Genomic DNA, 26637 nt, shown 5'->3' with positions numbered 1-26637 from the left:
CGTCTTTCGTGGAGAATCGTCGATTGTTGTGATATGCGAGACCGTCGTGGGTCGCATTACCGGAGTATCCGGACACGCGCAGTCTGCAGGTGTTGGAGCCCGGTTCGATGCAGAAATTACTGAATAATACGAATTGGGGCGAATATTAAACAAATCCCAGCGTGAAGGAACTTTGGGTTCCACTGCAAATCTGGGGTCAATGGTCATATGTACAATGTACAATTGTACATATGGTTTTACGACACACGCCGAAGTCATATGACAAGTATAAAGTCATTCATGCGTGTCAACCACTCTAACAAGAAAGTTGCCTTATAAAAAAACGTAAATTTCCGTTGAATTGGGGCATACGTGGAACAGGAATGAAATATAGATAAATAATTCCGGCCTCATCATGAAATTACATTCGCGGAGCTCCTGTAACGTGTCAGAAGGTAAATCGAACAGAGGGTTCACTGCAACACCAATCGGGACAGGAGGTCACTTTTTCAAAATTTTCGGACTTAAAATTGTGGAGTAAAATTCGGAAAAAAATGGTAAATTTTACCCAACTTTGTGGTTGGTTGACTAAAAAAAAGGTCGTCACTTACGCTCGAACCAAGAATTTCCTGTTCAGCGTCGTTTATGCCCATTTCAACTCGAATCTATTCATCACTTTAGCTCAAAAAGCTGTAAAGGAGGACGAATTGCCAAAAAGTAGGACATTTAGGTGTCCTCGGAGGACATTTCCAAAAAACCCGAAAATGGAAAACGTATGGTAACCCTATTATTATGATTCCTGAAATACCAACTTATAGCAGGGCCCACTTTCGCTCTTTTGTAACACATCGCTATGAGGATCGGAGTTCAAGAAGGAGCCTGGATAAACCTCCGACACACAAGAAACGATTCTGGATTCGGACCGGAGACCCATTTGCGTTGCAACAGTGCAACGTACCACTACGCTACTCGCTCTTCAGGATACTCGAAGTGCATGCTATTGGGTGCCGTCAACTATTTTCCCTGTGATAGGGTGCCGCGGGGTCGAAAAGGTTGAGAACCGCTGGTATATGTATTCACATATACAATTGACCAGGGCGAAGGGCATGAGGTAGGCCTATATGATCTAATGAACCTGACATAGAAGATATATATATGTCCATATAATGGTAGATAAATGGTTTAACCACCAATACAGCCAAACTACAGTTGCCGTCGAGATGATATGAATGCCACAGCTCAATATTCCAAACACATCAGCAAAGCAGTGCATTACTGAACGTCATCCCAAGTTATGCTGCGTTGTGAGTAAATGCGCTTCGCCCGGAAATTCGATTCAGACGTTGCAGCACTCGAAACTTAATAGACTGCCATAAGGGATGTCAATATCTCACTCACTTTCTCGTTGCCTGTTAGGTGAATGATGCTTGTGCGGATCCGATACCTGCAAGGTCTTCAGAATTAAAGTAGGCTTATGCGTCTTCTCGCGTCAGGCTAGAGGGCACATCTAGCATTGAACGAAATTAACTGCGTTATATTCAGAGTGGAAAGACACTATACGGGCGATGGAAGGAAATTCTGGTGAGAGAACACTTAAATATGTATCATTTATTATATCGAAATAATTGATGAAAGTTTGAAAGAGCAAACAATTAATACCAAAAACATTTGATAAACTAGCCTGCATTTGAGATTACCGCATCACGACATTTCTTCTTCACATCGAATATATTAAAGAGGTTCTAATCGATTAAAGCAGTGGTTCCCAACCTTTTTCATCTCGTGCCTCCCTTGGCCGAAATTTGAGCCAAAATTCCCCCCTTAGGAGAAATCTGCCCGATGATTGAAAAAGGTAATTTTTACCTCGCGAACACCTGTTAACTGAGAGAATAAGACTGGTGGTACCGAGTGCTTGTTTCTAGCAGGGCTCTAACAACACTGTGTAGACCTGCAAAAACAATGGTCTTGGTCCCAATCAAACAAATTCTGGAAGGCTTGACTCAACAGACCCCCACACTTCCATTTTTGTTTTCGGCATACCATGCACCAATCGCTAATAGAACTGCTGTGATAAATCAGTATGCATAAATTTACTGGTCTCGCGATTTTTTTCTCAAGTTTGTTTATGCATTTGGCCAATAATATTGGTACTTTCATAAATAGCAGGGTTGACCAGACTCGAGTCGAGACAATCTGTGTATTGACTCGACTTGGACTGGAGTCATTGTGCATGACTCGAAGCTAGCCATATGACTGGAGACTATAAGACGGCCAAGGCCGACATTCCATTGTAATTTCGAAAAACAGTAAAGTGACCACCCTATTGGAATTTCGTCTATTGGTCCTGGTACTTGAAAATGCGACAAGTAACTGTTCAAAGTGAGGAAAATTAGTAGGCTATATTATAAATCCAAATCATTTAATATCACCAAACAGAGTTATAAAAAAGTGGGTTTAACTAACAAGACTTCAACTGGAAACTGAACAGTCAACACAATGATTTGGACTCGGACTCGAGTCATAATACCATTACCATGACTCGGAATCGACCCTCTGCTCGGTGACTTGGACTCGGACTTGACTCAATGGTGAATTGAATATGACTCTACTTGACTCGAGTCAAAGCTATGAAAGTGAGATTGACTTGTCACTCGGGGCCTCGTGACTTGGTTACAGCACTGATATATAAAATACATGTGATCAGATTTCCTGCTGGAGGTCATTTAGGACACCCATTACGTTTCGGCAACATTGCACCAAGTTTAACATGTATTTTTTCGATCGGGTAGCTGTTCGCTAAAAATAATGCAAGGCTAGCGATCTCTTTGACTTGAATCGATGACGTCGGAATATTTTGTCACTGTCTGAAAATGTTGACTTGAAAATATAAGATAAATACTTTCACTAGAGGTATTGTTGTGATAGATTCGGCACGGCATTTGCTCGCTGAGGATATGTTTGATTGAGAGGCCGTCGCTGGCCTACAAAATTGTCGTGCGAACTGCATCACATCTGAACTGGTTCTATAAAAAAATAAGGGGGAATTCGATATGTGAAAAAGAGATTTCAAATAGCATTTGAACATACTTTCAGCAAACAAAACCAGCCATAAGGAGCATACGTTCGGATATAACTGGTTGACTACATGACAGTTCGGACATGAACAATTTGGGAAATCCGTTACAATTCTCAAGTGGAATTCCTCCCTAAAAAGTGCAAAATTCCCCCCAAGGGGGGAATTCCTCCCCGGTTGGGAACCACTGGATTAAAGTATATTTTAAAGAGCTTGCAGCAGTTAATACAAATGACGTTTAGTAAACTGACCTTAGTTTAAGACAGGGGCGGGCAACTTCTCCAGTCGGCGGGCCGGATATAGGAAAATGAAGTACTTGGCGGGTCGGATTACTGAATCGATCATTATTCGCCCATTTAGCCACGTCACAAGGAATAAATCGTATTTAATGAATGTATTTTAACAACAGCAATGTCACTTCAAAGCCATTTCTCGCCGATAATGACGAAGACAATGTGGATTTGAGAATAGCATTGTCATTCAGGCGCCGCCATGTCAGCTTCTCTCTGATCGATCAACACACGATGCAATCCTTAAATTAAGATTTCAAAGCGTTCGATAAGCCCGGTACTTGGGATGGTGTGAACGTGAGGTTCACGTTCGCGTTCTGTGTGTGAACCTCAGAAATTTAGAAGTTCACGTTCACAAACGAACCTTGGTAGGTTTTACACTGTGAACCTTTTCAATAGATTACCATTTTTCTCGTCATTATAACATATTTGGTTGGAATTCTTTGCGTTTCAAGTTCGCACCACTCTATGCATGGCGCTGGCAGCATACAAAAAATCAACACCAAACGGGCTTGCACGTGATGCACCTTACCAATCTCCAAAATTTTACTTGCTTTGTTACAAAAGTTTGCTCGAAATATCCAGCTTTCCGTTTGTGAATATTTAGTGACTCTCTGCTGTAAGCTTGACCCGCAATCACACAGCATCAGTAGCGAAATACACTACATGTAGGTAGTCAGCGAATGATGCTTATTCAACCAATTAATGAAATTTATATCGTTGTATGATGTAAAAAATCTAGCAGGCGTACGGGGTCAATCTTGATTTCCTATGTTTATTGTATCAACAAAAAAAACAAATCCGTGCGATTGGCGTGTTTGCTACTGCTGTATAACTTGTAATGCGGTATTATCGGTAGCAAATATAGAATCCCGTTTTACACTCTGCTCAATATCAGCGTAGCAATACTCGGACGCCGAATGCATTGTCCGATCTAGCCTAGACCGTTAAGGCGTAGGCTAAGTTTATAATCCTTGCAAGTCCTCGTCGAAATTGTTGGCAAAGCGACGGAAGATATTGATTTTATGGGATTGTTATATCATTTGATTGCCCCAGTTGATACATTTGGCGACGTTTAAAACGTCAGTGTGTACTTCAGCATTGTGGCATTATTGGCCCGAGTCGTCCCTAGGTATCGTGCACGTTAATATAAATAGGCTCTCACTTCACTGAAATGTAGGGTTGGAACGGGGCCTACGATATTCGTAGGCCGCGGTTGGAATTAGCAATATGACGTTATGGGGTTCACGTGCGCGTTCACACAGAACCTTAAAAAGATTCGCGTTCACGCGAACCTGAACCTTTCAGAAGTTCACACCATCCCTACCCGGTACCCCGAATTTACCAAGATATCAATTCATTAGGGTTGAGTAGGTGACGAGATAGTGTCGTTGGTGAACTGTGTGGCCTAATTAATTTCGATATTGAATTCATGCGGCCCGCGTCCTCTACGAAATCTGAAAAGTGGACGCGACCCGTTTTGAGATTGCGACCCCTGGCATAAGCGGTGCCTTACAAAAGCCTAGAAGTGTGCCGTGCGACAAGTCGGTGTTGACGGAATCAGATATAAGAAATATCAGCCTGGTGCATATGACCATTGTAGTCGACAAACACCATGATTACCACTAACGACATTGGGGTTGAGTACATCGTAAATGCCGATAATGCAAGTCTTGTCGCTTCGACGAATTTGCGCGTAAGCTCCACTCTCGCACGCTGCGCAAACACGTATATAATAACATATAGTCACTAAAATTTGACGTATTAAGCAAGTAGTGGGGAATCTCGGCAGACTGGGGCCGCCGGCCACATTATCATGTAAGACGGAAAACTGTCCGCGGGCCGGACAAAATCCCTTCGCGGGCCGGATCCGGCCCGCGGGCCGTATGTTGCCCGCCCCTGGTTTAAGATTACCTCATCCCGGCATTTCTTCCTTACATCGAAATATTTAGGTGGTTGTAGCCTAATTGATTAAAGTACTTTAAAGAGCGTATACAAAAAGATACACACAGCATTTAATAAACTAGCTTGCACCATACTTCTGACATATCGATTTCCTCAGTAGTTTACCTCCTATCATGCTGACGCATGCCTTGCTATATCGATTCATGCGTAATACCCATCTTTATACCGTCTGTATTTACGTGATCACACTCAAAGGAAGGTATGTCATAGTTTTGACAATTTATTATGTATAGAAACCTGGGGATAGTTCTGCTGAAATGGGTGCCCTGCGTCTCAGACTGTAAAGCAGTGTTGGTGTCGGCATTAAGTCACTACCTTCGAGTCACAAGTCATATCAGTCAAGGTGAATAGTAGAGGTGAATACACAACGCAAAAGGCGCTGTATCGCTCACGCAAACTACAGAAGTAACGGTATAGCCGCAGTCTGTAATTATTAGCCTATATACAGGATAGAATGCGAAACCGCAGATAGTTGATAAATTTTGATATGATACAATAGCCTACACTACCCACCTACCAGTGTTGGGATGACTCGAGTCATGACTTGACTCGAGTCAGACTCGAGTCACCTTTTTTCGTATGACTTGACTTGACTCGAGTCACTTTGCTAAAATGACTTGACTTGACTTGACTCGGCGTATCAGAAATGTGGATTGACTCGTGACTCGGATCAAAATTCACGAGTCAATTTCAAGTCATCGAGTAATTGGTGTCGATAAAAATCACTGTATCTTTAATATGTTTGGATTGTTTGTGAAACGCTGGTGTAACCCGAGAGAGCGATCAATCACTCAATGATCGTGCGTTTTAGTGAGCTTCCATTGTTCTCTCACAAATAAATTGACTGCAAACGAAGTGATCAAAGCTTACAGCTTACGTTGTCGTGAACTAGTATAGTAAAGTAATTTAAAAGCAAAATATATATTTCTGTACTCTGTTCTTACCTTAACCAAACTTATTGTTATTGAAATTTAATTCGAATATTGTTTATTATAGTCATCAACCATTGGCGCAGGCTCGAATTGTATCATATCAATTTGTAAATGGATAATGTATTGAATCTTATCAATTTGATTCTCTATTCTCTAGTTTGGCTGGTAACAATAAACTAAGGATATGCAATTACTCACGTAGTTTAGCAATTATATGTATATGTAAGCGATACAGCGTCTTCTTGCGTGTATATTTAACTCTATATTCGCTCATCGGCTCAAACTCAATAACCACTCAATCTGTATTTCAGACACCCATCAAAATCCAATGACATAATCATGCCTCATACTTCCAAAAGGCAACTTCTGTTGAATTGTGACTTGACTCGTGACTTGACTTGACTCGAGTCATCTCCAAAATTCGCGTGACTTGACTTGACTCGAGTCACCTTCGAAAATCGATTGACTTGACTTGAATCGAGTCAAAATGTGCAATGACTCGAAAGTAGTGACTTGATCCCAACACTGCCACCTACACACATCCATGATATACATACAATTTAGGCCTGCTCCAATATTGCTAGTCTGTTTGTTTGTTTTATTAACATATCATTGGCGCTTATCGCTATTACAGTCATTTACGCCCAGTACATGAATTTCATTAACGTCAGATATCTTTTTTGCTTTCGCTCCTTCAACGTGATCTTTAGCTGCCGTCTTTCAAGAGTTCGGCTCTCTCTTCCTCTGGGCTTTTGAAGGCGCTGTATTTACAGCGGGATGGGCAATGAGGAGCCCAGATAAACCTCCGACACATAGAAACATGGCAGAGCTGAGACTCGAACCAGCAACTATTGGTGTCGTGACTGCAGTGTTTTACCAACTGCGCCACCCGCTTCCTTTGCGAGTCTATAATTTCGCTTCAAACAGCGATTGAAGCCACTGTAGGGCTCTGGCCCCTTCTCTCTCATGTCTGTATATCACGTGACTTATATCTTTCTTCTCGCTACCACGTGACTTACCATTTATCAGCTCGTGCATTTCAATTACAAACCAGACTCATCTGAGATATCCTATACTGTATATTCCATGCATATTCGACCAATATATCTATCTGAGGCAATCCTGCCGTTGCATTCGCGTTGAAGTTGTCAGATCAAGGACTTAACGCAGGAACGTGCGTCTTACTACCCACGAGCTAAGTATATCCACCCAGCCACACATTACGTGGGACTCAGGTTACAACTCTAGCAGGTATCAGACGACACACCTTCCTATACCACTTATTAGTGGGGTGTTGTTTTTACCTGTCAAAAAAAGTCAAAATTCGGTCAAAATTGTGGCGTTAGGTAAAAAAAATGTCAAAATTGTCTACAAAGACGAATTTTGCAACCTGCATTTCGTTTGTATCGTAGATTTTGCACTGTCGGTGAACTTGCTGTGAATCATAAACAGTCAAATGAAACAAATAGGTTGAAATGTTGTTATGCTCAACGTACTGCAATATCCTGTGTGAAGCAAGACTGCGTGGGCATCGCATGTTTTTATATCAAGAAGCGCATTATGAAAAATTGTGATGGAGACACCATTGTCAGAATGCAGCAACACGGTTTTTCACCAGCAGTGTACGCACAACTTCAGTATTGTCAGCCAGCAACTGCTACAGTTGAACGTTCTCTCTCCATTCTTGTCAAGCTACTTAGTAAGGACAGACACGTTCTACCCGAGAATGTAAGAAAGTATCTTTCGTTGTTGTACTACAACAGATTTCAATTATTTCTACCATAATACGTCATGTAACTACTGGAGTTCTTCATAGGGCCAGATTTCGTTAAAATAAAGTTTTTCCATGTAAAACATTTGTCAGTTTTTGAGTTAAAATAATTTTCTCAGACAAAACTACTTCTTAAGGACGGACAGTTCGAACCAGAAATGAAGATAAGTAGTACAATTCTAACATTGTGTGGTAAAACACCTAATTTGCATACGTTAGGTCAAAATTTGGTCAAAATTTAGTTTTCTAAGGTCAAAAAATGTCAAAATTTAGATTATTTTAGGTAAAAATCTTCTGTTTTTTAGGTAAAAACATTCGCCCTAGTAATAACCACAGATCATCGACAGGTTACGATGCCTGATGAGCGATCGGTATACTATTAAAATTATGAATGACCTTAATATTTCGTTATTGAACGTAACAATGTTGTAATTCCATCATTGCATCTGGTCGACATTTATTCGAATTCTATTACACGCTAGCTGCCACATTAGCTGAAGGCGAACGGGTGGAGCAAAGCTTCAACAAATGCAATATCGATGTAGCAGGAGGGGACGTTGTCCATGGAGACAAGATTATTACGTATGTCTACCACGTACAGAGTACAGCAGTTGGTACATCTAAATATCAAGGTAAGGTGTGATTAAAGTGTGATGTTTCTCTTCGTGCGTTACTTGTTACCAGAACCTGGGCAGTGGAACTACAAACCAGAAACGTACGCATAAAAATCATTTAACCTAGATTTCTGATAGTTACCTTTCGGGGAAAGCATGGAAGAATATGCTTGATTCTAGGCTTTTATTAACTAATTCCCACAACTACAATCACCAATAAGGCATCAAGGCGTCTTATCAAAAATCCATTCGTATTACCGAAACGAAACTCGTAATGACCTATAATGGCCATATTTACACTCTTGTGTTGTATCAGCCTTGGTTCAACTTTCTGACAAGATCTACACCAGTGGTTCCCAACCTTTTTGATTCATCGCCCCCTTAGAGAGAGAGAGAGAGAGAGAGATATGATATTCTTTCTCGCCTGCACCATCGAGATGCTTTGGCGACGGAGTTGCGATACGGCCCCATGAGGTCATCTAGTCTGCGCCCCCCTTTTTTTTTCTCCTCCATGCTATCCGTGATTGCTGAGCGCCTAGCAGGATAGCTGCGGATATACCATTTTTCGAGTCTTTGGTATGACCCGGCCGGGGATCGAACCCACGACCTACCTTATTTATCACGACACAAATTTTCGCCGCCCATATTTAAGGATCCGAAAAACGAGGACACATAAACGAAAGATTGATTCCCCTAACTCTGATCGATGGTGAATTTACTAAAAATAAGCCATTTTTCCGAGGTGGTAGGTCAGTGGCACACAATTGTTTTGCTTGTGGCACACTAGAAGAATTATAAAACGCTCGCGGCACACTTACAAAAAATGTGATTTTTGAGAAAAAATTTACGTGGTAATGCGATGGCTATGCTCATTTATACGAACATTTATGCGAATGAAACTAAGTTACATTGGATTGTTGACGACATACCCATATTTCGTCATCAATTTCAGTCTCTCTCTAGCACAGCTTTTAATATCATTCAAGACAAAGAAGCTTTCACATAGTCATGGAAATACAGATAGCAATGCGACTCGGATCGCTTTTGTGCCTATCATGACATAGGTCAGGATTTCAAATAAGATTTAAAAAGAAATTATGTGTGTGAGGGGGGGGGCACACCGGCATACACGAACTAATTCATATTAGTTCGTTTCCGTTCTCGATTTCATGTTTCATGTATTGGCATATTTATTACATTTTCAGATTCGCAGAAGGATATATCGAGACTAGAAAGTAAGTCGTAAGTTGAAATCTCGCTGCGAATACGCTATTCAAGCGACTCCTTGGTGGGTATTGAAAATATGGTAACCTATCTATTCCTCCTTTTATAGCCGAATTGCGAAAGACACCATTATCCGTATCAAAATGGACACTACTTCTCGAGCTTAAGAATTTAAAAGGCAGTGCCGATCTGTATACCTCCCTGCTACTTGCTGAGTGCGGGGTGTTTTTGAATCATGGAAAAGAGGATGGATTGGAGGAACTGCAAACATTGCGGAAATTGTGCCGCGACTCTCCCCTCCAAGATGTGGAATGTCTGGCGAAGTCTTTAGATGAGAGAGAACAACCATTAGCAGCTGTCATCATGTACAGCATATCAGGAAAGTTACGGAGCAATGGGACGTCTGATGAAGTAATAAGACGCATCACAGAGCACGTGATTGCGATCCGTCGGGTCACAAAGCATCTCGAAGAAGATTCAACACTTTGGGTAATCGTACTGCAATATGCATTGCGACACATGCGGGATCTGCTCAGCACGTTCAAAGACCTTGCCGGTGCCCGTTCCGTTAAAACTGTGAACGAAGCCATGTGTCTTGCGAATATCGCTTCTTTACAGGGAGAAAGCGATGACACCTTCAGCGCCAATGAAACTTGTCAGAAAGGGCTCGCTCTTCTTACAGAGCGGTTGGGAGAGAACGTGCATAAATACAAATGCTACAGCTGGCTCCTCAATAATCTGGGCACAGCATTTCTCCATTCTGGCGAATACACGAAGGCTATTGAATATTTCAAAAAAAGTATCCGAGCCACTGAAACGGCGGTGGACTATGAGGACGAGGAGAGTAGGAGAGGCGATCGCGAAAGGGCAAGTCATAATTTCGTGAAAGCCCAAAAAAAACAAAGATGAATAAAAAATGGTGGCAGTAGAGAGTTGGTTAATCATATAGGTCAAGGGTTCTCAAACTTTTTTGATTGCACACAATGCGCAGCCTTCCGAATTATATATCTCTGTATCTGTGTAGGCCTATCTATTATCTGTATATGTGGTTGTGTTACCATAGTCTGAGATCTGACAAAGAGGACACATTTTATTCGTCACAAAACATGAAGTAGCATTCAATACGGGAAATGTGGAGATACTACTGCTAATATTGATACGTAATAATCGAAATTTCATGCCTGCGACGTCATATTTTGTGATAGGATTGTTGTTATGTTCTTTCCCGATCTCTACTAGTTACTGGCGACTACTTTTGACGACTGTCAGCCGAAAATATTTGGGTTTGTTTCATTCAATATCCGTCATATTATATTTTCACCCGAACACGACACAAAATGTACAATGCGATGTAATGAACAGATAGGATGCCGAACGACTAGTTGCGGTTGCAGTTTCTTAAACTGGCATCCACCTCGGTCTAATGCCCGATTTCACGGTCCTTTTTTCGATGTTAGTCTCTATTAGGCGGCTCTTTCCACTCCTTGTGAGTGCGCTCTTTCATCGGATCTTTTTCGTCGCCGTAAGAACGTTTTTTTTAATAAACGAAATAATTTGATCAATAATATTGGTACGTGTATGTATATGAGCAAGTGGAGTCTATTCTTATTAATTACTTCGTTGAATCACGGTTATTTAGTAACCTCTGGTAAAGATTGACGCTACTTTAAAGATTGAAATCGTTCATACATACCAGACCAAATTTAAAAAACTCAACGGGAGGTTGCGACATTTTCCTGTACCAGTCGCATTTATGTCGGAGGGTTCTGATTGCAGGGACGGAATCACTATAAGCGCCAGCCATTTAAGCACCCGTGAAGCATGTAGCCTACTTTAGCCTATATGTCAGTGGTCGGGAGCCTATGGCTCGCGAGCCATATATGGCTCTTTTGGGTGTAAGATATGGCTCTTTGCCAAATATTTATTTACAGGAAATTGTTATAAAATTTTCATCACGGCCGGAAAAATTATTCTCGTGGCAGTATACACATGTCTTTGAGAGGTAAAGACAATGCCGTCTTCAGGTTAAGGAGATAGTTCACCCTCTTTTCAAATCCTCAAATTTAAGTTACTGTCGCGCCGGCGACAAATACCACTCGCGAATTCTATGCACCCGACTCGAAATCTTAAATGGTGCGATACGTTGATTAATCAAAGAGGACAGCAGACATGGCGACGTCAATGTCACAACGCAGTTTTCGAATACACATTTTCTTTCTGATCTATACGGCGCGAAATGACCTGCCGTGAACGCGACATTCACAATTACAAACTCGAATTACAGATAACGCCACAGCTTTCCACATTCTTGATTGGTATGTAGCTTTGCAGTACCGGTGATAAAATGTAGGCATGTAGCGCAACTCTATACGTTACTGTCGAATGTTTTGAGAATTGAGAAGTCGATCAGTTGCCTATTTAGATTTTCGGAATCAGTGTGACAGTTGCATTCGAGTAATATTAGTTATAGTAAATTCTTAGCTATTTACGATGAATTGCGCTATCAATAGTGAGGATTGACCCGTCAGTGTCTTACCCCTCGTTTTAAACTTTATTTTCAAACAATAAATACCAGTTTTTACAGAGAAAATGTGGTGCAAACGACGAATCTCATGTAGTAAGTTCTAATTAGTGCAACATGTCGCCAATTTCTAATTGTGACGTAACAGTCGATTGACATGTATGGCTCTTTGGGAGTTAAAATGGAAGAAAAAGGGTCAATCTCAATATGGCTCTTCCGACAAAAAAGGTTCCCGACCGCTGCTATATGTCTTCATGTGTCCCGTAACTCGAATTGCCGGAACTAGCAGTCCCAAACCACCATACTGAACTGACACTCCTAGACTCAATCCACCCAACGACCTCGTGCTACTCTAGTGTAGGCCTATCTGCTGGTACCGTTGTATTCTCCTAATTGAGAATGCAGCTAAATTCAATTATGGGTATTTGCGGAAGGCTACGCCAATGGAGTCTGCCTAACTAACTAAACGCTCTTCTGTGAACACAAGTTAACACACAGCGGTCGAATAATTTCGTTTCATTGCTCCAACGTTGAATTGGAAACGGGCATGAAATATCAAGAAAAGACGTAATGAAAAACGGGACAAATAACACGATTTAGATTGCACTTGAAAACTCGCACTCGAGAGGTAACAGGAATACGTTCGGTTAACAGAAATCGGTCAGTATATTTGAAACCGTTTTGAAATCAATCGATTTGACCATAACTTCAGCACAGCTGATATTCAAGGAAAATAACACATAGCCGCGTACTTTCAAGTCAAATCAAGTCATAATAGAGCACATTGTGACTGTTTCAGATGCCAAGAATGTACTAATCACAACATGTAGAATTAGGCGTTTCAAAATCGAATTTCCTAACAAAATAAGGCACAAAACAAATCATTCCTTCGACGCAGCGAATAATTTTAGGTTCGTATATAGAGACAGTGTAATCTGTAAGAATTTGTGATCTGTAGAAAAGCCCTAACATCCAACTGTTACCCTCTCATGAGTAAGGCTGGGAGGAATGGTGTGGCATTTTGGTGATACGATTGTCGGTATGCAAAGTTCGTTTAAAATCTCTACTGGTTGCTGACGATTAACGCTGACGGGTATCAGGCGAAAATATTCAGGTTTATTTCAACACAGATATTAGGGTTATTAAAAAATAACTTTTTTCTCGGCTACACGAAAAAATTGTACAGTTGGCTAAAAAACGCTGAACTCTAAATTTGGCTCAATTTCAACGTGAAGCTATTGGAGTTCGAAAATTTGTAGTTTATTATAAAAACTATTGTCTTTTTCAAATTTTGCTGTAAACCCTATGAAATGTAAGTTGTCTAAAATACTATGTACAACAAATTTGGATCAATTCCTACCAGTAGAAGCTCAGTTATTGTATTAAAAAATTGATTTGAAAATTATAGTATTTACGGTAGGAAATTCCCCGATTATAATTATAGATCTACCCACCTTGAATAATATTATTTCAAATCCAAAATTTTGAACATCAATAACTTTGCTTCTACTGGTTGGAATTAAGCCAAATTTTGCTATGCATCGTTTTTGTAGACAACTTTACAATTTCACGGAGTTCTAGTAAAATTTGAATAGAAATTTATGTTTTTTAAAATAAATTCAATATTTTCCACTGGTTGGAATTAATCCAAATTTGGTGTGCAGCGTTTTTAGCCAACTTAACAATTTTATCGATTAGCCAATAAAATTTGAAGGAAAATGTTATTTTTGAACATCCCTAACAAATTGAACCCAAGAATGTCTTAAAATACTCAAATTGTTGCGCCCAGCACTGAGCGCGAGAGAGTCCAATGTTAGCTAGGCTACGATCTATTACACCTATACCTCACATTCACATACCACAAAAAAATAAAGTACACTGCAGGGCTGTAACCAAGTCCCAAGGTTCCGAGTCGCAAGTATATTTACTTTTATATTATAGAATCAAGTCGAGTTGAGTCATGACTCGAGTCATTACAACCTTGTTATACCGACACAAAGTTATGTTACCGCCAATGTCGCTAGACATATTAAACACATTATATTTTACTTTGCTTTTCGTAGGGGCGCACAGCTCACGGCGTGGCTGCGTTATATCTTTCTAACAGCGTGGTGTGGCACACGTCGCAGACGCGCACCGGTTTCGCTGACGACGCAAGGGCCATCGTGTTGTCGCTGCACGTGTTGCAGTAAATCTGGCCGCAGTTACGGCAGTGATGCTGAAAAAGTGGGAAAATCAGGTAAAATTTGCCGACTTGGGTAACTAGATAATTCTAAGGAGAATCAGCTGATACAAATGAACATATTGCCTTAACAGTCAATGAATGGCCCAGACACTCCTAAGACCAAGACGCAGGGTTGTAACCAAGTCACAAGGCTCCGAGTCACAAGTCAATCTCACTTTTGTAGTTTTGACTCGAGTCGAGTCGAGTCATTTTAAATTCACCACCGAGTCAAGTCCGAGACCAAGTCATTGTGATGACTGCTCAGTTTCCAGTTAAAGTCTTGTCAAATCCACTTTTTATAACTGTTTGGTGATATCGAATGGTTCGCGTTTATAATATACTAATTTTCCTCACTTTTAGCAGTTTCTGGTCGCATTTTCAAGTACCAGTACCAATAGACGAAATCCCAATAGTGTGGTTACTTAACTATTCTTCGAAATTACAATGAAATGTCGGTCTAGGCCGGCTGAGTCTCGAGTCATATGACTTGGTTCGAGTCATGCGCAATGACTCGAGTCAAAGTCGAGTCAATACACAAATTGACTCGAGTTGAGTCATTACAACCCTGCCAAAACGCTTAAGAAAACAGCCCTGGTCTATATATCGGTTACATTTTGATTGCTCGTCTGCCAATCAGTCTGTAAGCAGGTCGCTACGAGATAACATACCTTCCTCCTCGCGACGCTGAATGGCTTCTGGCACTGCGTACAGTTCTTCACCTCCTTGTCGCTCTCCCACGTCTTTTCCGTGATCGACTGATGCACCACTTTCAGATCCTGGAAGTTCTGCTTAGATCTGCGAAATTCATCGAATTTTCATTTCAGTATCACCTCTGCGAATATTCACGGAAATGACATTTCTGTATCCTCACAGTGCAGAGCAATGATCATTGAAAGAAGGTGCCAAAATATTTTTCGAGACTCAAGACTCAGACGGCTAGGACCGATATTTCATTGTAATTCTGAAGAATAGTAAATTAGCCACTCTATTGGGATTACGTCTATTGGTACTTGTACTTGTAAGTGCGACCAAAACTGCTAAGTGAGGAAAATTAGTATATCATAAATGCGAACCATTCGATATCACCAAACAGAGTTATAAAAAGTGGGTTTAACAAGACTTCAACTGGAAACTGAGCAGTCAACACAATGACTCGGACTCGACCGTCTGCTCGCTGACTTGGACTTGAGTCGGTGGTCAATTGAACATGATTCGACTTGACTCGAGTCAAAACTATAAAAGTGAGATTGACTTGTGACTCGGAGCCTCGTGACTTGGTTACAGCCCTGTTAGAATGGCTCGCATTCATAATATCGTAATTTTCCTCAGTTTTAACAGTTTCTGGCCCTATTTTCCAAGTATCAGGACTGATAGACGAGATTCCAACCGTGCGGTGACTTTACAATTCTTCGAAGTCACAATTAAATGTCTGTCTTGGCCGTCCTAGTCTCGAGTCATGCATAATGACTCAAGTACAAGTCGAGTCAATACAAAAATTGACTCGAGTCGAGTCACCAAAACCCCGAACACAACACACTCACTTTCCGAGGTTGTCGGCCAGATCGTGAATGGTGTTCTCCTGTTCCTCGCAAGTGTTTCGCAATTCGTCGCGTTCGTTTTTTACGTCGTCCAGCTCCTGCTTTAAAAGCTTCATCATGGACAGCTCCGTTTCCAGCTGGGTGATCTGGAAGATCGATGATCAATGAAGAAATTTAGAGCCACTATACTACTATATCTAAAGATGATATCCATCATAATATACTAGAAGTCCTTCAGTATGCAATTGAATAGTATATTGTAGTATAACTAGCCTATGACGTCATATTTTGTGATTCAATTGTTGATATACAATGTTCTTTCCAATTCTCTACTAGTCGCTGACGATTACCCCTGACGAGCGTCGGCCGAAAATATTCGGGTTCATTTCAATATGAATATACTAGTTATCGTAAATTTTACCTTACCGCACACAAAATTTGAAAACATGTCACAAAATGTTTCGTTACCTGAATTACTGATTTCTCTTCCTTCTTTTCCAACGCCATTCTCCATTCCCTCTCGATTTTCAAATTAGTTTCCAAGGCGTTCCTGCCAGAATGAATACGAAACAGGATTATCGCAACAGCTTTTAAATCAAACATTGTGGGTCGTAATCAATTTAGGCAGCATTGTCACCAATGTAGAAGCAGAGGTCAAGCTACATATTAATTTGTGTATTGACTCGACCAAATCATACGACTCGACATATTCAAATCTCGTATATCGGGACCAAATCGACCAAGAAACTGTCTTTTGTCTGTTCGAATAAACATATTTATATTACGAATGAGAGGCCTTCGGTACCGCCGAAAAGTTGCCCAGAAGTGAGTTTAACCTGACTTGAACTCGATACCGTACTGAACTGTAACCCAATGACTTAGACTTGAGTCTGAACACAAGTCAATTTGAATTTCATAGTTTGACTTGAGTCATTTAAAATTCACCGCCGAGTCAAGTCTGAGTCCAAGTGATAGTGTTTACCAAAATGTAATGACTCAAGTTGACTCGAGTCAATATGTGTATCAACTCCACTTGCACTCGAGTCATTGCGCATGACTCGAACCAAGTCATATGACTCGAGAATCAGACGGCCAAGACCGACATTTCATTGTAATTTCGAAGAATAGTAGATCAACCACACTATTGGGATTTCGTCTATTGGTACTGGTACTTGAAAATGCGACCAGAAACTGCAAAAAGTGAGGAAAATTAGTATATTATAAATGCGAACCACTCGATATCACCAAACAGAGTTATAAAAAGTCGGTTTACAAGATTTTAACTGGAAACTAAGCACTGAGCAGTCAACACAATGACTTGGACTCGGACTCGAGTCATAATACCATGACTCGGAATCCACGCTGTGCTCGCTGACTTGGACTTGACTCGGTGGTGAATTGAAAATGACTCGACTTGACTCGAGTCAAAACCATAAAGTCAAATTGACTTGTGACTCGGAACCTTGTGTCTTGGTTACAATTACAACCCTTATTTTTTCCACCAGGAAGTAATATCCACCAGACCATAACTATCGAAACTCAATATCTCACCTGCGTTTCTCGGAATCGTCGAGGTTTTGAGAGAATCTGTCCGCTTTTTCCAGCGCCGCGTCCAGATCTTGGTTGGTCCCCGAGAGCCTGGGAATCGAATACGCGTAGGAAAAGAGAGAAGCGCGATCAAACTATCCAAAACGAAGGAGAGAACACAAAGAGAACGGAACATTTGTGGAGAGAAAAAGAGAGAGAGAAAGAAAAAGGTAGAATGAGAGAAGTGTTAAAGAGACCTAATTGCACCTTAGTAACTTAACGTGCTGATGAGGGCAGTGTTAGGTAACTAGAAAATGTTCAGCTTTCAAAATTAGATTAGAATTTAAATTACACCTACAGTTTTTTTTTCAAATTAGATTAGAATTATAGCTAGACAGCTTTTTCCAAATTAGATTTGAATTCGAATTATGACTACAGTTTTTTTCCAAATTAGATCAAAATTAGAATTATAGCTACAGTATTTTGCAAATTAGAATAGAATTAGAATTATACCTATACAGTTTTTTTTCAAATTAGATTGGAATTATAGCTACAGTTTTTTGCAAATGAAACTAGACTTCGAATTATAGCAACTGTTTTTTGCAAATTAGATTAGAAACAGAATTTTAGCTACTATTTTTTCCAAATTAGGCTGGAATTCGAATTATAGATACGGTACACATTTATTCCAAGTTGGAATAGAATTAGAATTATACAAATACAGTTTTTTTCCCTCAAATTAGGTTACAATTATAATTATAGCTACAGTTTTTTGCAAATGAAACTAGAATTAGAATGATAGCGACACAGTTTTTTAGAAGTTAGATTAGAATCAGAATGATAGCTACAAGTTTTTCCAAATTAGACTAGAAATCAAATTATAGATACCATACACATTTTTTCCAAAATAGACTAGAATTAGAATTATAGCGAGATATTTGTTTTCAAATTAGATTACAATTATAGCTAGTTTTTTTCACAGTTATCAACAAATTATATTAGAATTAAAATTACAGTTACAGTTTTTTTCCAAATTAGTCTAGAATAAGAATTATAGCTAGTTTTTTCTCAGTTAAACTAGAATTAGAATTATAGCTACACAGTTTTTCCGAATTAGATTAGCATTATAAGAACTGAATCTGTGAAAACTTGGAATCAGGTTCACTTCACAACAAATCAGGCTTCCGTCCCGTGAGAATGAGAATGGGAAATGTCTGCACGGCAAGCTTGGCTTGTTTCGCAATACAGCTCTTCTGTGGCGTTGACAGGAAAATCAGACATTCGATTAATTAAAATGCGAGCATATAAAAATTTCACAAATTCGATTAGAATTAGAATATGGACATTTTGATCTAATTAGTCTAATTAGCCAACCAGAAGTATCTAGTTGTCAAGTATCGACGCGGGTTTCTTGCAACGTTTTATTGAGAATAATCACAGGGAAAGCACATTCATCGACCGAAACACAGTTACGAAAAGAAATCACCAGCTCGCGAACATATATATAGCAGGGAAACGTCGAGTATTTGACAAATAACGGAAATATATGATGAAATCAAATGAAAACAACAAAAAAGTGGTGACAGTGTTATTCTAGACATGACATTCATGTGATATAAATCAGTGAGATGTGTCTCAAAAATATCTGCTACAGAAGTAGATAAGCAGTTTGATGTGTTTTTAGGAAATTTTCATAGTAAGAGGTGATTAGTAGCAAAATTTCAATTATTTACACGAGAAAAGTTAACATCGACTTGGTGTGCTTCAATGCAGAGAGCAAGATGAGAAAACTGAATATTGTCTCATGTTTCTTGAATTTTCAAACTATTTTCAGTTTTTCACACAATAGACTATTTTACTACAGAACTTCGAAATTACACGGAACAATGACTTGGTATCATCAATTTATTTGATTAAAGTTTCTAGCCTGACTCTCATCAATAGCAAATGTCAGTAACGCGGTGAATCAGACTAAAAATGTTAGGAATATTTTGCATGTATGAGGTAATCATGGGAGTCGGTCGAAAAGCTGTTAGCGAATGTACGAACAAGATGAAGTAATCGCTTCATATAAATTTTATGATAGGTACTTTATAGCAGCATTAGAAAATTGGGCTTTTGAGGTAACGCATCCATCTTTAATCTGTCGCAAATCACACAATTACATCTTTCCGATACATCAAAATTTTAATGAAAGTAATGACAGTGAATTCAGCGTATTATTGCAACTGTTGCTGTAGTTACAAAGATCGAAAAAAAATCTTCATTCGGGAATTCTTTTCTCGATACTGTCAAAAACAATCGACAGACTACATACAGAGAGGAGAGAGAACAGGAAAGAGAAAGAGAGAAAATAAAAACGAGAGATTTACTCAAAACGGTGCGATTTCGAATTTTCATGGCAACATGCAAGACAGTATATGGAGTTTAACGAAATATTTATGGGCGATATTGCCCCTGGTGGAGATTTTGAGAGGCTGGGGACGAAAATAATGAAGTAGTCGGTTGTGGGGTTAAAATGTAAGAACTTTGAGTCAATTTTATTGATAAAACAGTGACTCAGTGGTTGACTAATGCTAGCCCGCAAAACGGTGAATTTGGGAGCCACTAGGTCAGGCAGGGTATAGTAAGAGCATTCATTATCCTTACCCTAATCCAATTATAAGCGCTACAAATTTTGACATATTCAAGGGGAACACTGATTCATAATTGTACATGTTCTTTTGGATAAGAGAGTAGACTGAAGCCGAATTTTGAGTGCCTCAAGGGAACTAGTCAGTGTTGGGATCAAGTCACTACCTTCGAGTCACGAGTCATTTCGAGTCATTGACCATTTTGACTCGAGTCAAGTCAAGTCAATCGATTCTCGAAGGTGACTCGAGTCAAGTCAAGTCACTCGATTTTTGAAGGTGACTCGAGTCAAGTCGAGTCAAGTCAAGTCAAGTCACGAGTCAAGTCACAATTCAAGTCAAATTGCCTTTTTCGAAGTATGAGGCATGATTACGTCATTACATTTTACTAGCTGTCTGAAATACAGATTGAGTAACCATTGATTCGGAACCGATGAACGAATATAGAGTTGAATATACACCGAAGAAGGCACTGTATCGCTCACATATACGAAAAACTGTTAAAGTACGTAAGTAATGGCATAGCCTCAGTTTATAGTTACCAGACAAATTAGAGAATAGAGAAACGAAGTTATAAGATCCAATGCGTTATCCATTTACATATTGACATGATACAATTCGTGCCTGCACTAATGGTTGAGGAGTAGGCCCTATGTAAACTATATTCGAATTCAAATTCGATAAAACAGAGGTTTTGTTAAGGTAAGTACAGAGAACAGAAATATATATTTTCCAATAAATTACTTTACTACTAGTTCATGACAACGTAAGCTGTATGCTTTCGATCATATGGTTTGTGGTAAATTTATTTGTCAGAAAAAAACGGAGGCTCAGTAAAAAGCACGATCATTGAATGGTTGGTAGCTCTCACGGGTTACACCAGAGTTTCGCGAACAATCCGAACATTAGATACGGTGAATTATACAGTGAATTTTATCGACACCGATTACTTCATGACTTGAAATTGACTCGTGAATTTTGCTCCGAGTCACGAGTCAATCCACATTTTTGATAGGCCGAGTCAAGTCAAGTCAAGTCATTTTAGCAAAGTGACTCGAGTCAAGTCAAGTCATACGAAAAAGGTGACTCGAGTCTGACTCGAGTCAAGTCATGACTCAAGTCATCCCAACACTGGGAACTACATGTTAACCGAGCCACTTTTACAGAGGGTGCAATTAGGTGGATGATCTAAAGGTGCAGATAAGCCCAGGTGAGTTTAAAAGAGTGACTTAAAAAACTTGAGTCTTACTTTTCCTTCAGTTTCTTAAGCTCCGTATCGAGTCTTTTGGTCTCGTCTTCAAGTTCGGCTATCGCGTGCATCTTGGATTCGACTGCGTCAGTTTTATCCTAGAGAAAACAGCGGCTGTACCAGGGTTGTAAGGGTAACCAAGTCGCGAGTTCCGAGTCACAAGTCAATTTGACTTTCATAGTTTGACTCGAGTCATTTTAAATTCAAGTCGGAGTCCAAGTGATAGTGTTTACCATGGTTGTCGTGACTCGACTCGAGTCAATTGCTCGAAATACGGAAATGACTCGACTCGAGTTAATCTGTGTATTGATGACTTGGACTCGAGTCATTAGCCATGACTCGAACCAAGTCATATGACTCGAGAATCAATCGGCCAAGACCGACATCTCATTGTAATTTCGAAGAATAGGAAGTTTGAAATGAAAGGGGTTTCCGCTCCCAAATCCCACCCCCTGGTGACGCCACTCTTAGTATTCATGACTCTGAGCCAGCAATGGCTTAAGACCATCACACAACAGAACACCGATACCAGGATTCACGCTAAACGAGGGCACATGTTTTTAGGTGTTCGGCAAATAATTTCTTTTAAAATGAGAAACTAGAACTAAAACCGTTAAAAAATTAGTAGTTACCGTTGTTGACCGTCATCTAACTAGGTTTGTAGTTTGTAAAAGTCTGTCTCTGGGTATACATTTTTAACAGGTCGCGGTTTCAGAGTATATTCTGACGTCGAAAAATTTGGATTTGAATAAAATAGTATTTACGGTGACCGATTCTTTGTTTATTTATTATAGTTGTGCTCACCGTAAATACTCTTTTATTGAAATCCAAATTTTTCGACGGCAAGAACTCCGCTTCCACTGGCTGGAATTGAACCAAATTTGGTGAGCATCGTTTCTATAGACAGCCTAACGCTTTCATGGGGTGAACAGAAAATTTTCAAATTTTGTCATTTATTTTTATATAATAAATAAAAACTTTCTTCTCCTGTAGCAAAGCGGTTACTGGCTGGAATTGAACCAAATATTGTGTGTAGGCTTAAATTAGTTAACCTAACAATTTTGGCACTTCTTCGATGGCTTTTCCATGAACACGAATAAACATTTATAAACGTCAAAATTATTGTTTTTGCGTTTGGAGAGGGTTAGGGGGGATATTAGGGTTACGGGAGGGGGTTATTAGGGTTGTGGGAGGGGGGATATTAGGGTTGTGGGAGGGGGGGTATTAGGGTTGCGGGAGGGGGATATTAGGGTTATGGGAATGGGATATTAGGGTTAGGGGATGTTAGGGTTGCGGTAGGGAGGATATTAGGGTTAGGGTAGGGGGTGTTAGGGAAGGGGGATATTACGGTTGGGATGGGGATATTAGGGTTGGGGGAAAGGGGGATATTAGGGTTGCGGGAGGGGGATATTAGGGTTTGGGGAAAGGGGGATATTAGGGTTGCGGGAGGGGGATATTAGGGTTGGGGGATGTTAGGGTTGTGGGAGGGGGATATTAGGGTTGGGGGATGTTAGGGTTGTGGGAGGGGGATATTAGGGTAGGGTTAGGGGGATATTCGGGTAAGGGGGATATTAGGGTTGTGGGAGGGGGGATATTAGGGTTGCGGGAAAGGGATATTAGGGTTGCGGGAGGGGGGATATTAGGGTTGGGGTTAGGGGGGATGTCAGGGTTGCGGGAGGGAGGATATTAGGGTTAGGGAAGGGGGATATTAGGGTTGGGGAGGGGGGATATTAGGGTTAGGGAAAAGGGGGATAATAGGGTTGGGGGAAAGGGGGGTTGGAGGTGGATTAGGTTCAAAGTTGGGGTTAGATTACCCCTAACCGGGGTTTAACCCATCTCCCTTTCCCCAACCCTAATATTGGGATACCCTAACCCACCTGCAATCCCCCTTACCCCAACCCTAATAACCCCTTCCCCCAACCCTAATATCACCCTTCCCCAACCCTAATCTTGGGATACCCTAACCCACCTCCCCTCCCCCATCCCTAATATCCCCCGTCCCACAACCCTAATACCCCCTAACCCCAACCCTAATATCCCCCTTCCCACAACCCTAATATCCCCCCTCCTGCAACCCTAATATCCCCCCAACCCCACCCTAATCTTGGGATACCCAAACCCCAAATTTGACCCTAACCCACCTCCAATCACCCTTCCCCCCACCCTAATATCCCCCTTCCCTAACATCCCCCAACCCTGATCTTGGGATACCTAACCCCAACTTTGACCCTAATCCACCTCCAATCTCCCTTTCCCCCACCCCAACCCTAATATCCATCTCTCCAAAGACACACAAAATCAATTTATTTTGACGTTTATAAATTTTTGTTCGTGTTCATGGAAAACATTCATTGGTGATCATGGTGAACATTTTCCGATCTCTGACTGCCATCGAAGAAGTGCCACAATTTTATTAAGTAGCCAGTACGATTTGAGAAAAAAGTCATTTTTGAAGAGCCCTAGTAACAGTGTACTAAATTAAGGCTTTCATCCGCGTATTTATTCGGTAATATATTTTCCAAAGGCGATTTCGCAGCAGACCTATAGACAGTAATAAAGCCGTATGTGTCGTGTTACAGTCTCCAGTTTCAAGGCCAAAATCTCCTATGCTGTACCGAGACCGAATTTCCGAGGCTGCTATTCTTAGTTCTTCAGAATGATGTTTTGGATTCAAAATGACAGGCCCAATCTATGAGATAACAATTGCGTATGTGTCCGAACTCGTTGACCTTTCCAATTAGGCTTACCCTATCTGTCGAGTTATAGTCATTTCCATTTCTGCATATAATTAGTCAGGTCTAGTGCGAACATGAACCGTGTTGAATCTTTGTTCTGTACGTCGTTTATGTAGTTACCACACTTCAAGTCACAGCTCACCGGCGGACCTCTCGTGGCACATACGTTAAAATTAGAGATGTGAAAAAATAGCAGACCGTTAAAAAATAACAGTTAAGCTTTTCAAGTAGCAGTAGCAGTTACCTGCTAACCCAAATCACAGTAAACAGAATAGCACTTAACACATAGCCTTGACATGCAATATAGCCTACATTTATCCTGGACTACCGGATGGAATAGTGGTATAGTTCTCTGATGTGTTTCATTATTCGAAAAAAGAGAGCCACTACAGTACTGTCTCAACTCAACCAGACCACTACATCACACTAGTGACAATAGCAGTGCTTATTTTCAACCACCACCCAATTTTACTGAATGACATCTTCGGCTGCAAAATTAAATCCACATTTGTCTTGTGCATGTCTCATCTATACATTGCCTAGGCCCAGGTGGGTGTCTGGCTCTGGCAAAACTCCGACTCCGACTCCGCTCCGATGCTCATCACTGGTCTGATCTTAAAGACTACTCCTAGTCGTTTCGGCATCTTCCTATCATTCATTGTATTGCAGTCTTGTGATGAAATTGTATGAATAAACTTGAACGGCATAAGGTGGGCGGTTCCGTAAAACTACTCCATGAATGGATCTGATAATGACTTCAACCATAATTATTTGTTAGATTAAAGTTGAGGTTTGATATCGTCGAGTTTAGAAGTAAACGAATACATTTGCACTTTTCGACTAAATTTGCGGTTAATTGTGACGTAGGATTTACCTCCAGTATAACTGCTAAAAAGTAACAGTTAAAAATCACAGTTAAGATTTCAAAAGTAGCAGTTCGTAACTATGCTACTGCAAAATATCGGTTAAGCCAATCTCTAGTTAAAATCACTGTTGCCGGGAAATTCATGTCACCTTACCATCATTAAGTTACTTGTTTACGTTGGAAAATGCCATTGTGACGTCATGTTGATAAAAAGTCGCTTGCAGCCCTTGCCCCACCACCCGATGTTGTCACGAGCCGCCACTGCCCTGTCAAATGCGATAGCTATTTCATTTCGATGTCGGCTAACAGCTGATCATTCGATCAGCCTATTCCTCGATCTATTTTACTCAAAGTTCGGTGTTCGTCTGTTTGTATTGATTTTGACAGTGTACCATGCCATAATGGGTTATGAGATTGCGTATGCAACTTCTCGATGATTTCTTGTAACAGTATACTAAGTTTACGGCTTTCATTCATGTATTTATTGATTAATATATTTTCCAACGGCGATTTCACAGCAGGCTTGTAGACAGTAAGCCGTATGTGTTGTGTCACAGTCTCCAGTTTCAAGACCAAAATGTCCTATGTTGTTCCGAGATCGAAGTTCCGAGGCTGCTGTTCTTCTTATTAGTTCTTCAAATACCATTCAAATTGATGTTCTGGATTCAATATGACAGGCCCAATCTATGAGATAACAATTGCGTATGTGTCCGAACTCGTTGACCTTTCCAGTTAGGCTTACGCAATCTCTCGAGTTCTAGTCATTGGAATTAGTCAGGTCAAGTCAAGTGCGAACATGAATCGTATTGAATCTTTGCTCCGTACGTAGTCTAGTCTAGTCTAGTCTAGTCTAGAAGTTGTCCAGTCCATTGATCCAATCGTACGCCGGGTGCCTCCGCTTTGGTTGCCTATCAGCTGGTCGTAACCACCAGCTCAGTGGTCGTAACTAGGGCTGGGCACAATGATTCGAGTACTCGAATCTGAATCGAGTATTAATTTTAATGATTCGAGTCGAGTAGTAAAAGACGATTTTTTCGAGTACTGAAATTATACGCTCCTCACCACTGAAAGTTGATTTATCAACGGGGAGTTTATCAACGATCAACGAGTTAATGCTAATTTCACTGTTGAAGCCTTGAAACCTTGATTGGCCGTATCGTAGCATACGAACATGAAGTACAAAGCTACGAACGTTACTGGAAATAGCACATTTCCGAAGTCATGATCATCCCACAATATTGTCACCAAGTGCAATGAAATCGGTATGGTCGAAAAAAATAAGAAAGTATCCTTAATATGATGGATAACAGGCATTATATTCTTTGTGGTCGCTTAAAAGGTACATATTTGAACTTTGACAAATAATATTCTGCTATGACGTCATAATGGGTGATACTCGATTACTCGACTCGACTCGAAGCATTTTACGTGATTCAGAATCGAATCACTCAGGTACTCGATTTTGCCCGCCCTAGTCGTAACACACCAGGATCGTGTACG

The 26637-nt window shown here is 40.4% G+C and overlaps 2 protein-coding genes across 3 annotated transcripts in view; one reads left to right on the top strand and one right to left on the bottom strand.

Annotated features, from left to right (window-relative positions):
• Positions 1–1193: 1193 nt before the first annotated feature.
• On the top strand, positions 1194–11413 carry LOC145435152 (uncharacterized). The gene is made up of 4 exons (XM_080312451.1): positions 1194–1560; positions 8493–8642; positions 9830–9859; positions 9958–11413. Exons 1-4 carry the CDS (start codon positions 1545–1547, stop codon positions 10755–10757), a joined length of 996 nt encoding a protein of 331 aa, XP_080168577.1. The 5' UTR covers positions 1194–1544; the 3' UTR covers positions 10758–11413.
• A 1457-nt stretch (positions 11414–12870) lies between these two features.
• LOC145435131 (RUN and FYVE domain-containing protein 2-like) overlaps positions 12871–26637 on the bottom strand; it is an 89112-nt gene continuing 75345 nt past the window's right edge. The window contains exons 11-16 of one of the 2 annotated variants that reach the window (XM_080312404.1): positions 21538–21635; positions 17683–17769; positions 16600–16681; positions 16135–16277; positions 15262–15388; positions 12871–14587 (exon numbers count right to left, since the gene is read on the bottom strand). In XM_080312404.1, coding sequence (XP_080168530.1) covers positions 14444–14587; positions 15262–15388; positions 16135–16277; positions 16600–16681; positions 17683–17769; positions 21538–21635 — 681 coding nt within the window. In that variant the 3' untranslated portion in view covers positions 12871–14443. Of the gene's footprint in view, positions 14588–15261; positions 15389–16134; positions 16278–16599; positions 16682–17682; positions 17770–19060; positions 19968–21537; positions 21636–26637 lie in introns of those variants that run through there. The other variant, XM_080312408.1, reaches the window with a different exon arrangement.

This window comes from Botryllus schlosseri, chromosome 3 (assembly GCF_051294905.1).
Source record: "Botryllus schlosseri isolate E-star chromosome 3, Bs_hap1, whole genome shotgun sequence".
In the NCBI taxonomy this organism is placed as follows: domain Eukaryota; kingdom Metazoa; phylum Chordata; class Ascidiacea; order Stolidobranchia; family Styelidae; genus Botryllus; species Botryllus schlosseri.
This window is presented reverse-complemented; position numbering and strand designations above follow the sequence as displayed.